The sequence below is a fragment of the Orycteropus afer genome, unplaced genomic scaffold (assembly GCF_000298275.1).
Source record: "Orycteropus afer afer isolate SDZICR_OR568_19922 unplaced genomic scaffold, OryAfe1.0 scaffold00772, whole genome shotgun sequence".
NCBI classification, from domain to species: domain Eukaryota; kingdom Metazoa; phylum Chordata; class Mammalia; order Tubulidentata; family Orycteropodidae; genus Orycteropus; species Orycteropus afer.
The window spans coordinates 510,133-526,851 of record NW_006922359.1 but is presented as its reverse complement, the minus strand read 5'-3'; the positions used below and the strand labels follow the sequence as shown (position 1 = coordinate 526,851).

At 55.5% G+C, this 16,719-nt stretch overlaps 1 protein-coding gene across 1 annotated transcript in view; it reads right to left on the bottom strand.

Moving 5' to 3' along the window:
- WIZ (WIZ zinc finger) overlaps window positions 1–15,203 on the bottom strand; it is a 24,592-nt gene extending 9,389 nt beyond the window's left edge. The window contains exons 1-5 of the mRNA XM_042783256.1: window positions 14,999–15,203; window positions 9,377–9,449; window positions 5,492–7,016; window positions 4,879–5,455; window positions 2,817–3,140 (exon numbers count right to left, since the gene is read on the bottom strand). Coding sequence (XP_042639190.1) covers window positions 2,817–3,140; window positions 4,879–5,455; window positions 5,492–7,016; window positions 9,377–9,449; window positions 14,999–15,203 — 2,704 coding nt within the window. The remainder of the gene's footprint in view (window positions 1–2,816; window positions 3,141–4,878; window positions 5,456–5,491; window positions 7,017–9,376; window positions 9,450–14,998) is intronic.
- Window positions 15,204–16,719: the final 1,516 nt, after the last annotated feature.

The window sequence follows — 16,719 nt, the reverse complement described above, 5'->3', positions numbered from 1 at the left end:
CCGCCTTGCTGTCCGCTTTTGTCACTCGGCACTGGGCGGTGGAGGCGGCCATCTTGGCACCGGCGCACGCGGGCCGGCCGCCCCAGGCGGGAGCAGCCGAGCGCCGCCAACGCCGAACCCGCTCAGCCCCGCCCCTTGGGGCGCGCCCAGGGTGGCCGGCCGAGCTCCGAGCTCCGCGAACCGAACTCTGGTTCCTGCCCTGCGGACCAGCGCCTCACTTGCCAACGTCGGTGCTGCCGGGCCTCGACGGAACGGGACCCCACTCGCAGCACCTAAGGCCAAGATGGGACACCTCTTGCCCCATGCACCCACTGTAACAGCATCCAGAGCCCTGGAGCCCCGACAGGCCGGTGGGACATCTCCCTTTCCTGAAGTCTCCCTTTCGGGGAATCCTGGAAGACACTTGATCTCCAGTCACGAGAGCACCCCCAACATCATGACATCATGGCGACGGCGCTGTCCAGTTCGGAGAACCCCCTCAAATCCAGCATCGCCTTCCAAGCACTCCTGGTCCCTCTGCGCTACACCAAACTGGCTGCCCCTGCGGTGCCTTGACAGCTAGGTGGGGCCAGAATTTGACCTTTGCTCCGCCCTCGACCTGGCACCCGCCCCTCTCAGGCCCGCTAGGGAACTTCTAACTTCTAAGGACAGCGCTTATGAGAGTGCCCAGACCTGGTCCGTAGTCTTGGGCAACCTCCATCAAGGTGATGCTTTCAGCATCTTTATGTGCTGCCCCCATCCCAAGTGTCCACTGAAAAGGGTGGTCACAGCCTGCCTTCCCAAGAATAAGGCCAGGCCGGTGCCAATCCCACCTCTCGTCTACAGACTGATCCCTCACACCCTAATGGCCTGGCACATTGGTCCTCTAGCAGAAATGGCCCAGCTGCTGGACACTGTTCCCAATCCCAGGTGCTTGGCCTGGATGCCCAGTAAGCAATGTGAGCCTGATGCCTAGGGCTCTGCAGACCTCTGCTGGGATGACAGAAAAAAAAGGGGCAGGGCAGGAGCCAGCACCGCCTCCTGTGCCCCCAACCATCCCCAGAGCCAGCTCTGCTTCCCAGCCACCCTGGAGACACTGCAAAGCAAGCCAGGTGTGTGAATAGAGCACCCAGGGGACCACCTTGAGCAGAGGCAAGAGACCCGAGGTCATGTTCCTACTCTGCCTGTCCCCAAGATAGGACCTCAATTTCCTCCTTGTCAAAGGTAGAGAGGTGGGGATCTGATAGCCCCACCTTCCCCTTTGCAGACCTCGAGTGCCTTACAGGGTGAGAGGGCTTGCAGATTGTTGGATCTAGCCAAGCCCAGAGTACAGCTCTAGGTAGTGCCCTGAAAGCTGAAGGTAGGAGAAACAGAGAGAGGAGCCCCTGCCAGCTCCTGGACCGTCCCGTGTCTCCAAGCCCACCAGGAGTTCCTGGGTGGTACAAATAGTTAGGCGTTTGACTACTAGCATTCAAGCCTACCCAGAGGTGCCTCAGAAGACAGGGCTGGTGATCTGCTTCTGAACAGTTACAGCCTTAAAACCTCTATGGAGTGCTGTACTGCTTTGCACACATGAGGTCACATGAGTCAGAGCTAACTCATTGGCAATTAACAACAACAAAACCCACGTGCTCCACACATCTGAGTTCTCTGCCTTGAGGTTCAGTAAAGGGGCTCTCAAAGTCAGGCTTTGTTAGGCTGGGTCTACTTCCCCTGGTGTCCAGGCCGACAGGCCTCCACTAAACAGTACCATGGGACTTCCCAAGCCACTATCCACCAAAGAGACCACCCAACATGATGCTTTTCAGAAGTCCAGCCCTGCTGCTGTGTGCCATGCAAGCAGGTACCCCCTATTTCCTTATCTACAGAACAGTGACACAACAGTTCTTGCCCCACAGAATTATCCTGAGGCATAAATGAGATGATACAGGGCCAAAATCTCAATATGTAGCACTGCTTGATTAACAGAAGGGATTATCAGTGCTACCAGATAACTTAGAAGTCACTGAAAATCTAGAATCTAGACGCTAGATCTGCACCGTCCAACAGGGTAACCGCTACTCTAGGAGTAGCCTCATTTCAAGTGTCCAGCAACCACATGTGGTTCGTGGTCACCATCTTGAGTAGCGCTGACAGAGGATATCTTCATTGTTTCAGAACATTCTAGTGCACAGCACTGCTCTAGACATGGGGGTTTCTGGGTGGTACAAATGGTTAAGCACTCAGTTGATAACCAAGACCACCCAGATATGCCTCAGAAGAGAGGCCTGGCAATCTACCGCCAAAACATCAGCCACTGAAAACCCCGTGGAGCACAGTTCTACCCTGACACACACGAGGTCACCATGAATCAGAATTGACTTGATGGCAACTGTTACAAGGTATCATCAAGAGCAAAGATTCTGGAGCTCTTGGCTGCCTGGGTTCAAATCTGTATCGTGCTACTTATAGCTGTGTGACCTCAGGCAAGTTAGTTAAGCCCTCTGTGCCTCAGTTTCCTTATTTGTAAAATGGGGCCCATAATACTCGCCATATGGGGGTGTTGTGAGGATGCAGATGGACTTGTGTTGGCAAAATGTTCAGGAAGAGCTCAGTAAGCGTTGGCTTGATTACTGTCAGGAAGTGGGAAGAAGGAATGGGATCCAACCCAGCCACCAAATCAAACAGAATGAGCCCCACATGGTAGGGTGGTTGTGAGGACAGTATGAATGTGCTTTGTGAAGCAATTCATAGCACTTTCAGGAACGTGGAGTTGTGCCCCCCTCATTCCTCCATGTACCCCATGGGGCCCCTGGAAAGAGTCAGGCCCCTCCACCCTATCCACCCCCTCCCCTTACCATCTCCATAGAGAGGTCCAGGGTCCTCAGCCCAGGTGGATGGGAAGGGTACCGTGAGAGGCAAGCGGGACCGACGGGAGGTGAGGAAGGCGCCAGGTGGCCCCCCGGTCTCGCGGCCCAGGGGGCTGGGGGACCGCTCGGCTGCTGAGGTGGCCAATAGCTCCTGCAGGATGTTGATAGGCGAGACAGTGACCTCCCAGTTGGTGATGCCAAAATCACGCAGGTGGGCCCGGGCATGGCTGGAGAGGCCAGCCCGCGTGTCAAAGCCTGCTCCACAGAAGTCACAGCGCATCAGGCTGAAGGTGCCCGGGTCGAAGTTAGCCACTGCAGAGAGAAGAGGACACAGCAGCCTGGAGAGGTGGCTCCCTAGTTCCAGGCCCATAACCAGGGCTGCTTAACCCTGCAGGTCACACAGCCACCCCGGAGTGTATTCCTCCCCTTTTGCTGTTCACACTCCTTCTTTAGAAAGTCCTCCTGCCTGACCTCCCAGGCCCTTCTCTCCCACATCTCCCAGCACCAGAGACCTCTCCCTTCGAAACACTCTCTAACTGTGGATTTGCTGTCATGTAGGGGCGTCTTAGATGAACACCCTTCTCACGTCTAGAGCTCAGGTCTATTTTCACTCATTACGACCCCACTGGAGTCCCTGGGAGGCACAGTTGGTTAAATGCGTGATTACTAACTAAAAAGGCTGGCAGTATGAACCCACCCAGAGGCACCTTGGAAGAAAGGCCTGGTGACCTGCTTCTGAAAGTTCACAGCCTTGAAAACCCTATGGAGCAGTTCTACTCATACATACGGGGTTTCTGAGAGTTGTAGTTGCCTCAGTGGCAACTGGTGGTAAGAAATGACCCCAATGTGATCAATTAAATATTGATTGGATGAGCCAATGGATGTTCTGGAATCTTCTTGGAACCCCCAGGCTGAGTCAGGGGCCTCTACTGGGCTTCCCCACTGCCCCCCACCCACCCCTGATCACACCATGATGTCACGTCATAACTGCCTGGTGTCATGGCTGGCTGTTCCCTGCCTCCTTGCTACCCCCTGCATGTGGATGTACACATGCATACACACACACTCACTCCAACACCTGGCCAGCCTTTCCCCAAACGGACTCCATATCTGCCAACGTCAGAATCACCCAACGTTTATTTTGGAGCTGGATCTCTGGAACTAGAACCTTGGCGCCTGGGAATCTGCATAACCTCACAGGCAGCCCAGGGGGCGGGGGAGGGTTCTAAAGCCTTCCCACAGCCCACCACTCTAGGCTGTGACTACCAGGAGAATAGGGCCTGCTTTTTTTCTGTTTGCTGCCACCTCTCCAAGTCCCCAGAACAGAGGCTGCTATGCTCAATAAATATTTGTTGAATGAAAGAATAAATAAAAGTCCCTGCTTGTGGCTGATTCTGCCCAGAATCCCTTCTCCAGCTGCTGATGTGACCATAACACTGGGGCGTCCCCATACATCCACTAGCAGGGGTCCCCGGGTCTTCCTGGAGGGAGAGGCCTCAACTTCACCTTGCTTAGACTCCCTGGGTGGCTCAAATGGTTAACACAATAAGCTACTAACTGAAAGGCTGGCAGTTCAAGACCCCTAAGATGTGCCTCAGAAGAAAGGATTGGCAATCTACTCCCAAAAAATGAACCACTGAAACCAAATCAAAAAATGAACCAATGGAGCACAGTGTTACTCAACGTGGGGTTGCCATGAGTTAGAGTACAGTGACTGGCAACTGGTTGAGGAGCCTGAGTGGTTAAGCACTTGGCTACTAACTGAAAGGATGGAAGTTCAAGTCTACTCAGAAGTGCCTCAGGAAAAGGCCTGGCAATCTACTTCCTAAAAATTAGTCATTGAAAACCGTATGGAGCACAGTACCACTCTGACACACATGGGGCCACCGTGAGTCAGAATCAACTAACCAGCAACAGGTTTGGGTTGTCTTTTTTTTTTTTTTGATGCTAAGGGAGGGTTTAGAACTAGGGTTGGTGGTTATGCTCCAGGCCCAGCCCTGCACATCCTGGGCTTTGGAGGGAGGTGGGTGCTGCAACGAAGCTGCCCTACCTTTTTTCTTCTTCTTCTGGAAGGAGAACCTGCGCTCGATGGCCTTGACCTCCTCAGCCGAGATGAAGTGCCGCACATTATAGCTGACCCCCACGCGGTTAAGGTGGCCTCGGATATGGTTGGCCAGGCCAATGCCATTGTGGAATCGGTCAGGGCAGTAGGGGCATTTCCGTTCTTCGTGCTTCAGGGCTGCCGGGTCCCCATCGAGGAGTGTGTCCAGCCCCAGAGGGCCGCCCAGTGGTGTATCCAGCAGTAGGAAGTCCAGGGGGTGGGCACCCTCCAGCCCCAGTTCCTCGACCTGCAGCATTGGGGGTGCCCTGGCTGCCGCCATGACCTGTGGCCCGAGCTTTGCCACCAGAACGACCGGGACCATCTTACGGAGCTGCTGTTGTTGGGCCTGTGAGCCCTCAGCTGCCCACAGGGCTCCCTGGAAAGTACGCTTGAGTTCCAGGGCTGGCTGTGGGATGATGGTGGCAGCTGGGGGTGGAAAGACCCCGTCTTCAGGGGTAAAGTCCATTTCAGAGGTCAGGGTCATGTCATCCTCCTCTCCACTCCAAGGATGTCTCTGGTCCTCCAACTGACCCTGAAGCTCGCAGCCCACGGTGCCCTCCACCTCCTGAGGGTGCAGCAGATGGACGGAGCTGCTATTTCTACTTGGCTGCACAGAGTAAGGGGTGGATGCTAACGGGGAGGAATAGGCTGGCTTTCCAAGCGACCTCTGGAGCGTGCCATACAGGGGTGACTTTGACAGTGGGAAATCCCGCAAGCCCAGCTGCTGGCAGGCTGGCCCAAAGGCCAGGCTGGGGTCGTACCCAGCAGGACTTGCCTGCCACGGGGAGGCTAAGAGTGGCTCAGCTTTGTCAAAGTAGTCCTCAGCAGCATCAGGGAAGCGGGTGTACTCATCCTGGCTAGTGCCCGGCTGGCCGGTAAGGTCCTCCTCAAAAGCCTCGCCATCATCCCAGTGGGGATGGGTATGCACAAGCCGTACGTGCTCCCTGAGCAGGCTCTCACTGGGTGCGGGGAAGCCACAGAAGACGCAGATGCTCAGGCCCGGGGCTGACGCGTAGGCCTGGAAGGTGAGGCCAGGGGCCTCAGGGCCTGGACTGCCAGCCCCGCTGCTGCCCCCACCGCCGCCAAAGGGTTCTGTGGCTGCCGGGCCACGGTGCTCGTGTGCGTGCAGCTTGGCGTGCTGCGTGAAGGCCTTGGAGGAGTTGGTGCCGAAAACACACTTAGGGCACTGCAGCCGCGCCTGCCTGCCCTCATCCTCTGGCACCCGCTTCAGCTTCTGGATCTCCTCGATGATCTTCTCCCGAGAGGCCTGGTGCAGCTGCCGATGCTGCTCGAGGGTACCAGGCTCAGCGAAGGCCCAGCCACACTCGCTGCAGGCCAGTGGGGCCAGTTCAGCGGGGGGCTCCTGGCCTGGGGCACGCCGGTGCTGGCTCATGTGCTCCAGGAGGTGTTCCTTCTGCCGGAAGTAGATGCTACACTCGATGCAGGGGAACACAACCGGCTCCTCATCCTCGTCCTCATCCTCGTCAGGGCTGGCCGTCCCCTCAGCTACCTCCTCCAGCAGCTCGCACAGGTAGGGTCCAGACTGCACGTGGGGCAGGAGGGGCTGCAGTCGTTCTACAGATGCCTCTGAGTTCACAGTCCAGGTCTGGGTAGCCACCTCCAAGGCTGCCCTTGGCAGGCTCCACTCAGATGGCGGGGCCAGTGCCTCGAGGTCCACCGGGTCCTCTTGTGTGACTTCCATGGCCATTGTCTCGGGGTTGTCATCTGCTGGCACGAGGACCCTTCGGAAGGAGTCCAGGTGCAGCTCTGTGTCCTCATGGGGGCCCTGCTCCTCTGCATCCTCAAGCCAGTGGAGGCCGGGGCGGCCACAGGGTTCCTTGTCCACCAGCTTTGGTCCCCCCTGGTGGTGCATGAGACGTCTAGAGCCCTCGAGCTCGGCGTGGGGCTTCACGGTCCTCACAATGACCGTGTCATCGAACCTCCGCTCTGAGGAGATGCCCTCCCTGGCCTCCTGGACCAGGGGGTGCTCCCAGGGTCCCTGGCCATCGTGGGGGCCAGGGAAGTGGCCCAGGAGGTGGGGTGGGGGAGAGCCTGGCTGGAAGTCCAGGCTGCCTCCATCCCAGCAGCTGCAAGGAAGTGCCAACGGGTACAGGTTAGCCGTGGGCCTCAGTTTCCCTCCCTCAGATGGGAGGTCCCCCAGGTAGCCTGAAGTAGGCTCCAGGTACTGAGCTTGAGGACAGCTTAGAGGAACAGGGGACCTCCTGTGCTACAGAGTAGAACTGCTCCATAGGGGTTTCTAGGGTGGTAGTAGGGGAGAAGGGAGACCAAGGGAGACCCTGGTGGTATAAAAGGTTAAGCACTCAGCTACTAGTCGAAAGGCTGGCGGTTCAAATCCACTGAGAGATATCTCAGAAGACAGGCCTGGTGATCTGCTTCTGAAAGGTCACGGCCTTGAAAACCCTGTAGGTCGGTTCTACTCTGCACACATGGGGTCGCTATGACTTGGAAACAACTCGATGGCAACTAACAGTATCAGGGTGGAGGGTGTTGGGGGCACATGTGGACCTTCCCAGAGCCCTGGGCTCAAAAGCCAGGTCCCACTCTCAAGACACACCTCTCTACATAGCCCAGCTCCCTGGCATCATGGGAGGAGGGTACATATAGGGATGGGTCCACCTCCAAGGATTGTCTCCAAGTCTGGTGGCACAGTCAACTCTCATTTCCTCTCTGGGAGAGCCCAAGGCTCTGGCTTCTGCCTGGTCCTCCCCAAACTGGGGTGACTGACTCTCTCCCACTCCCAAATTACACAGCCAATTTGGTAACAGTTCACTTTGCAGCAAAACGATTTGAAGGACACACCCCTTCTTCATGTCTCCCCAGCTGGTGGCTCAAAAAACACAGCCAGGAGAGACTGAAGGTCCCCGCTCAGCCTATGACCTCCAGTGCAAAGCAAGGCAACCTCTACGGGCCTCAGTTTTCCAATCCTAAGAATGGGCATGATTCTCAAGAGGCAGGAACCTCCATGTCCTCATGCAATGTCTAAGGAGCGTTCTCACATTGATGGTCAAAGAAACTGTTTAACACGTGGCAGGTCCTTATTTAAATGATACTTTCAAAACCCAATTCATCAAGTCAGATTTTGCTCCTTTTAGAACTGGGACCTCAACCCCATGAGGTGTGGGGAGAGGATGATACCACTTAATGTTGGGAAAACACTTCCACTGATGCCTTGCCTCCTGGTAAGCCCATGACCAATGGGGGCTCTTATTAAGACTGTTCATGACCCATCTCCATTTTCAAGACCTGTCTCGTGGGGGCGTACTGATCACTCCCCTGGAACAAACAGGAGTCCCTGGGTGGTGCAAACAGTGAACGCCCTCAGCTGCTAACCAAAAAGTTAGAGGTTTGAGTCCACCCAGAGGCCCCTTGAGAGAAAGGCCTGGAGATCTATTTCTGAGATCAGCCATCAGCCTTGTGGAGCACAGTTCTACCCTGACACACGTGGGGTCGCCAGGAATTGGAGTTGATGGCAGCTGGCTTTTTAAAAATGGAGACAGGTTCCATAGAGAAGACAAGCAGAGGTCATGGGGTTCCCTCGCTAAGGCCCATCTGTGAAATGGGACAGTACCAAAACATCCTTTGAGCAAGGCTGTGGCCAGAACAAAGCAAGGGCTCTCTATCTGATATACCTATTGTCACTGAGTTGGTTCTGACACGTGGCGACCCCATGTGCTACAAAGAACTGCTTTATAGGGTTTTCTTGGTCTGGGTGGTGCAAACAGTTAAATGCTGGACTATTTAACTAAAAGTTGGCAGTTCAAACCCACTAGGGGCACCTTGGAAGGCCTAGTTATCTGCTTCCAAAAGGTCAGGGCCTTGAAAACTCTATGGAACAATTCTACACATGGGGTTGGCAGGAGTCAGAATCAACTTTCCAGCAACCAACAACAACAATCTTATGGAAACAGATTGCCAGGCCTTTCTTCCACAGCACCATTGAGTAGGTTCAAACTGCCAACCTTTGGGTTAGGAGTCAAGTGTAACACCGGAACCTGATCTATAAATGATACTATGACTAATCCTGATACGACTGTCAAGAGAAAGCGGAACTTGCAAAGCCTTTAATGAACAGTAGCTGCTGTCAGCATTGTTGCCCTGGGTCCTCATGGCATCTTAGCAACTCCATTTCACAGAAGAGGAAACTGAGGCTCAGAGAGACCTAGCATCATTCTATGGGTCTCCTTGTGGAACAGGACTCCAAGGGTCGAACTTCCAGGCTCTGACCCCTCTGGCACGCACCTGGGCCCCGCTCCTGGCAAGGATAATGAGAGTTGACTGTCTGTGTTCATCTTTCCCCCCTCCCCCGGGACTGCCTCCTCCTGCCTGGCCTCCTGATCCCCTTCTCAATCCCAGGGCTTCTCTGGGGCCTGGGCATGTTCCCCTGGCCTCCCTGCCCTCCCTGAGTCAGGGCCAGCATGGCACTCACCAACTGCTGATCCGATGGGTGGCGGAGGTGGCACGGGGGAGGGCTTCGCTGAGGCCGGGATGGGGCTGCCCGTCTGCAACAGAGAGGGGAGACCCTGAGGGGCTGGGGGCCCCCTGGCTGGGGCCCTTTGCACCCCAGTCCCGGGAGCCTTGCTGGGCACCTCGGGAAGGCCCCACTGGCTCCCAGCCCCTCTCCCTGAGACACTTTTGACCTCTACTTCCCTAATCTCTGCAAAGGGCTTCCTTGGAGGAGTCCTCTTTGCTCTCCTGGGGACCCCAGAGGCTGACTGTCTCCTAACCCTCCTCTGTCCCCACGCCCTGCAAACCCTGGTAAAAACTTGCTTGGCTTCTCATTATACCTACAATGAAATCCAGACCCCCAGTCGGCCCTCACAATGGCTCAAGCTCACCTAACTCTTTTGGACCACAGGGCCTTAGCATGTGAATTTCCTCTGCCTGGAGCAGCAGCCTCTCCCTTCTTCTTGTGTGACCAGCCCCAAAGTCACCTCCTCTGGCCACTAGTAAAGACCCCTATGACTTTCTCTCTTGTCCCTGCTCTGTTTCTTTCTTTGAAACCGCCTGGCTCACTCTTTAGGAGGTTTGATGGACTGTCTACTTGGCTAGTGTGGAAGCCCCTTAAGGGCAGGAGGCAGTGAGCTGTCCACTGCAGCACTTTGGTGGGTACCCATTAGGCATTTGCTGGAGGATTAATCTGGAGCTTTGAGGGCTCATCCCTGCCTCCTGAACTTTTTCCACGCTGACACCCTGGAATCAAGTTCCCTCCCGGGACCCCTCACACACAGAGCCAACTCTCCATTATCCGCCTTTGGAGCCAATGCCTGGAGAGACCCCAGAAATCCTGGCCTGTGACCTCTGCCTGCCTTGTGTGGTCAAGCATGCCAGTCAGGGGCCAAGCCAACCACTTGTGCCAAGCTTAACACACTGGGGAACCTGTGCTCAATCCAGAGCCCCAATTTAAGGATGGTCCAGGAAAATAGAAGAGTGGCTGTTTTTTTTTTTTTTTTTTCCCCCAGTTCCCACTGTCAGAAGCCAGGCATAAAAGGGGAGTTCCAAAAGTTGGGTTCTTTCTGCAGAGCCCATGAAAAGAGCTAAGACTTTTACATGGTGGGGCTGATAGGGAAAAAGGGATGTGCATTGACCAGAGCAGGATGTTGACACCTCGGTACTGTGGATAGTTGAAGCCAGATCATTCTCTAAGGGGGACCATCCTGTGCACTGCAGTCCCTGAGTGGCACAAATGGTTAAGCACTTGACTGTTAGGCAAAAAGTTAGAGGTTCGAACCAACCCCGTGGCACCTCAGAGGACAGGTCTGGCAATCTGCTTCTGACAGGGCGTAGCCTTGAAAATCCTATGAGCACGCTGAGTGAACTCAGTCAGTCACAGGACAAATACTGTATTAGTCCACTACTGTCAAAAGTCAAGGAAAGGTTTATACATGGAAGGAAACTTTGTTGGTTACCAGGGATAGGAAAGGAAGGGAGGGAAAATTTCTAGATAGGTTGAAACAAAACAAAATAAAACCCAACCCTGTGAAGCAGTTCTTCTCTGATATACATGGGGTGCTAGGAGTTGGAGTCAACTTGCTGGCCATCAGCAATTCTTTGCACTGTAGGATACTAAGCACCATCCCTGGCTGGCCTCTACCTACTTGGTGCCAGTAGCACCTCCCTGCCAGTTGTAACAACCACAAATGTCCCCAGACATTGCCAAGTATCCCCTGGGGGACAGAATCATTCCCAGTGAAGAACCACTGGACCAGACTAATGGGAGTGGAGGGGCTGGGTCAGGCCAGGGATGTGCTTGGGTGCAAGGGCCCATGTTGGGTGGGGAATGGGGTGAGGTGTTGGAAGGGACATGAAGGTTGGGAAAGGCAAACCCTGGGTGGTGCAAATGCTTAAGCACTCAACTACTAACATAAAGGTTGGCAGTTCAAACCCATCTAAAGGAGTCTCGGAAGAAAGGTCTGGTGATATGTGTCCGAAAGATCACAGCCCAGAAAACCCTCCAGAGCACAGTTCTACTCTGCACACACCTGGGGGCGCCACAAGCTGGGGTTGGTTTGATGGCATCTTTGGTTTGAAGCCAGGGGAGTGAGACCCCCACCCCCCAGGAATGGGATCTCTCAAGGACATGCAAGACAGAGAAGTGACTCTCCAGAGAGGATGACCAGGCTGTGCTAGCCTGAGAAGCACAAGTGGAAAGTCTAGGTAACCTGCTTCATAGATTCAGTGACCCTCTCAAACTCCCAACATTCCGAGCGTCCCAGATTTGATGATTCTGCGATTGCCGGAGTCTAAGAATTCTGCGAGCCAGGGGGCTGGGTTGGCCTCTTTGTCTGAGCAGCTCCAGCGAGGCTCCTATTTTTAGTGGCAGTGACTTTGGAGGAAGCAGGCCACATAAGGCCCCCCCACTGTCAATACAACTGGGGGTAGGGGCTCGCCCAGAAGCCTCTGCAGCTGGAGACCTCCATAACTTCTGGGAATCCGATGGGTCAAATACGGTGCCTGGGACGTAGCCCTCAGCCGGTGGTCATGCAGAGGGTCTTTCATTGGCTCCTGCCATTTGGGGTCCCCAAGAGGATTTGAAAATGAGAACACGGCCTCCAGGGGTGTCCGTGAACAGCTTGAACCCTGAGCCAGGCAGCTTGGTGGTGTGGCCAATAATCTAGATTTTGGAGCCAGGTAGATCCAAGTCCAAGTCCCAGGGTGACCCAAAAAGCATGCCTTTCACTCTCCAAGCCTTGGTTTCCTCCTCCGTACAATGGAAACGGGCAGTGGTGGTTCAGTGGTAGAATGCTCACCTTCCATGAGAAAGACCCGTATTCAATTCCTGGCCAATGGACCTCACACACAGCCACCAACAGTCCATCACTGGAGGCATGTGTGTTGCTATGAGAATGAACAGGTTTCAATGGAGTTTCCAGTCTAAGACAGACTAGGAAGAAAGTCCTGGTATTCAACTTTCAAAAATCAGCCAACAAAAATCCGAAGGATCCGCCACTGACCATGGGGATGGTCATGCAGGTCAGGAAGCATTGCGTGCCATTGTGCGTGGGGTCACCATGAGTCAGGGGCTGACCCCACGGCAACTAATGACGTTAACGGGAACAGTTGCTAGCAATGAGTACCTACACAATCACAGTAAATGCTTGACCCAGAGAGGAGGTGGCAGCCATGGTAGAGGGAAGGGAGGGAGCTGGAGCTCACGCCTGCTCCCCCATCTGGCTTCCTTCCCCGCCTGGAACCCCACGAGGGCAGAAATGATGTACCAGTCACCCCTAGTCCCCGTCCCCAACACAGCACCAAGCACACAACAGATATGTCTCAGCACCCCTGAGGCTTTGGTGTACCCTTGAGACTAATCAGGGAGACACAATAGGCAGGGGGGCTGTTGGAGGGCTGTAGGGGGTCAACAGACACCATAGAGGACTGAAGAGGCAGGGATGACATATCCAGGTCCAGGCTGAAGGGTTTGGAGGTGGCTAATCCAGGGTGGCCTTGGGGGGCTCTGAGGGCTGGGTGGGGATGAGGGAGTCCTAGGCTTTGGGTGGAATAGTAGCCCCAGAAGCTGCTCCTATTCATATGTATCATAAGACTGGCAGGAGCCAGTGGCCAAGAAGGTAGCAGGAGAGACACCTGGCTTGGACCCTGTTTCCTGCCCCCTGTCCCCATTTGCTCAGGGAAAAGAAATACCGAGGGGGGCCTCCAGCCCCTCATGCTCAGGCTGTAAACCAGGCGCATGCATGGGATTCAGACTACATTCTCAGGCAGAGAAGGACACACCTGCCTACCTAGACCTGGGCATGTGCCAGGTGGAGAAGAAATGCTCAATTCCTAGAAACCAGGCCAAAAGAGGACTTTGGGACCCCAGATGCCCCTTTGCTGACTGCCCTGTGACCTAGGGCATGGTCGTGCCTCACCTGGGACTTAGGTGAAAGGACTGGACAGAATAGATTGGAGGTGGGGATGGCCGAGTCCTGAGCACTGAGACTCAGGTGCTCTGCCCTCAGGGTTTTACCTCGTCACTCTCTGCCTATCACCTGCACAAACATCGGTCACCTCCAAGCCCATGTCCCCTACCCAGATGCCTTCTGCCCTCCTTGCCTGGTTCACTGTGCCTCCCCCTCCCTCTTTCACTTCCTCCAGGACCTGGGAGATCCCCCCTAGGCTGGGTCAGGCACCTCTTCCGGGCCTACAGTCCCTTATGCCGCCCCCATTGGAGTCCCATTGACCAGGTTGAACAGCTGGTGATGCGTGTCCCTGCCACCTTCCAGGCAGTGGGGTCCATGAGGATGGGATGTGTGTCCTTGGTCAGTGTCCAATCCTGAGACATTCTGTACACATCTCAGCCTCAATGAGGGGATCGAGGGTGTGCAGGGGCAGGTCAAGAACACCTGGATGCAGCATGGTGGCGGAAGACAAAGGCCATATCAAGCCAGGCTGCCTACCTGGGTGCAAATCTTGATTCATTTACTGCTTGGTGCTGTGATCGTGAAGGACTGAATTGCTTAGGGCCTCAGTTTCCCTGTTTCTAACACGAGGTAATAGGAACTGAAGCTAGCCCACAAGGTTCTTGCAAAAACAATATGAGATGATCAGGTAAAGTGTTTGGAATGGAGCTTCTTGGAAACTGAGGCACTTGGGGCAGGCTGAGGAGATGGAGGGAGGGGTATGTTTTCAGATATCATGATGCATTAGCCTGTGCTCCCAAGGTACTCCCCAGGCACACCAGATTCCTCCTGGTCCACATATGCCAGGCTTCCCCCTGCCACAGGGCCTTTGCACCTGCCATTCCCACTCCCATTCACTCAAATGCCACCACTCAGGGAGGCTTTCCCTAAACCACAGGCATAATCACAGTACCCTGTGTAATTCCCTCATAGCATCCTTTACTACCTGCCCTTGTGTATTTGTTTAGTTGGTTGTTCCTCTCCTCACTGGAGTGTCAGGCCCTCCAGAGTAGGGACTTCTGCTCTTTTTGTTCACAGCTGTATCCTCAGTGTCTAGAACAGTACCTAGCACATAGTAGGTGCCTCAATATTTAATGAGTGAGAAATGACTCTTGAGGTAGGGAGAGTCAGCATGAGACCCCCTTTTGCTGGGTAAACTGAGGTACAAAGGAGTGGCCAACATCCCTGAACTGTCCAATCCCTCCCTAGCCACTAGAGGGCACAAGCTGTTTTGGCCACATGAAGCACAAAGAATCAGGAGCAGGGCTCATCCCCAAGGTGGTGTATGTAGCATAGGAGCTGAGATATATGATGTGGGCGGGGGTACCTGGGGGACATATGGGGGAGGGGGCTTGGGGCACTGAACTGGGCATCTGGATCCAAGGGAGCCAGGTAGATTTGGGATCAAGTGTTAGCTCCTTGCAACCACTGGGGGGCCTTGGTCAGGTCACTCGGCTCAAGGGCCTCTATTTTTCCAACCATAAAATGGAAAACTACTCCTTTGCATGACCCAGCTGTGCTCTGGACCCAGGCTGGATCAGCATCCCAATTCAGCCCCTGCTGTGCAGGGTCACCTCAGAGGCCACTGGCCCTCTCCAAGCCTTGGGGACAGGGCTGGATGCACCTTTGGGACCAGAGAGCCCCCCTCTTACCAGAAATGCCACCTCTGCCATCCAGAATGTCTTGGAGGCCCTCCTTGGTGACAGGCAGGTAACGGGTGGATCGGAAGATGCCACCTTCCCCCTCAGCGGCCTCAGCCCCACCCTCGATGTCCTCCCTTGGCGCCGGGCCAGGCAGTCTCTCAGGGCCACGGGGACGGTCTGGGGCGGCCAGACCCCCTGCCAGGGCCCCATCCATGGGCACTTTTTGCGTGGCTCCCCTCAGCTTCCAGGCTGGCTCAGTGGGGCATTGTGGGCCTGGGGGCAGAGAAAGAGGTGCTTAGGGGAGGTAGCAAAGAGGTCCTGGCTCAGTTTTCCCCCTCCAAGCCTCAGAGTTCACCCTTGCTGCTCAGTGCCTAAGTTTACCTCCTAGCCCTACCAAAACAAAAAACAAAAAAAACATCACTATCACGTATATTTCAACTCACGGCAGCCCCATGTGTTACAGAGTAGAACTGAGTTCCACAGGATTTTCTTGGCTATAATCTTTATGGAAGTTAAAGGCCAACACTTTCTTCTGTGGAGGTGCTGGGTGAGGTTTGAACCAGCAATCATTAGGCTAGCAGCTAACTGCAAACCACTCATGTCACCCAGGGAACCTGCCCAGCCCAGGTGAGCTGAATATATGGCTCTGAGGCCCCATGTACCCACATACTGGGGATTGTGCCAACCACAGCACACCTTGACCCCCATCAATAACCCCTCTCTGCATAAAGATCTACACTGCCCCCATTTACCCCATTTGTGTACCTGCATACCCAGTATTAACCCTCCCATGCCTCCCTCCTTTACAGAGCTGCACTTTCCCCATTGTGCCCTCGCTTCCCTGCACATGCAGGTCCCACGCCTCCCTCTGTCCCAGCACCCACCCAGCCATGTCCACACACGAGCTCTGCACACTGTCTCCAGTCCCCCGATTATCGCCCCTGCACTTTTCTCACACAACCTTTGCCTCAGTTTCCCACATCAATTATGTTTGCACTTTTCCCACACTCCAACATTTCCACCTCCGGACCTGAGGGTCCTCCAGCATTAACCCCTTCACCTCACCCCCAGGCAGCCTCAAGTGACCCTAGCACTAAACCCTTGGCTTCTCTCCAACATTCCCCCTCATGCACACCCAGTCTGAGGTCCTCCATCCCCCCCCCCCCCAAGACTGCTCTAATCCATGGGGCCAACGGTGGGGCTCCTGGTCCAGAAATGAGGACCCCAGGGAGGCTGGGAGGGGGGCTGTCCTCTCCACCTATAAATACCTTGAAGGTAACGGCAGAAAGTGAAGGGCAGGAATGAGGCGCCCTCCCCAGGGAGAGAGTGAGGAGGCCGGGCCCAGGCAACCGGGGCGGGGCCGGGGCTCCGGGCCTGGCTGCCGGCGCTGCCCTCAGGGCCTGGGGGCTCCCAGGGGGCCCGTCCATGGGCTGGCAGTCGTGGCGGGGGTCCCTGCCCAGGCCCGGAGGAAGCACCTGCGGGTGCCCACCGGGTGGGCACTGCCCACGGGGTGGGCACTGCCTGCGGGGAACCGGCGGGACCGCAACTTCGGGGCACTTTGGCAGCACTGGGCAAGGGATTCTACCCGGACGCCCCCCGGAGGGTCACTGGGTGGGGGCTGCGCCAAGCCAGCGCGTCCCTCGGGGGTCCAGGGTCTGGGGGATGCGCCCTCCGCCCGTGCACCTCGGGGCAGGAGACCCCGCGAGGCGCGCCGGGGAAGGGGGACACCT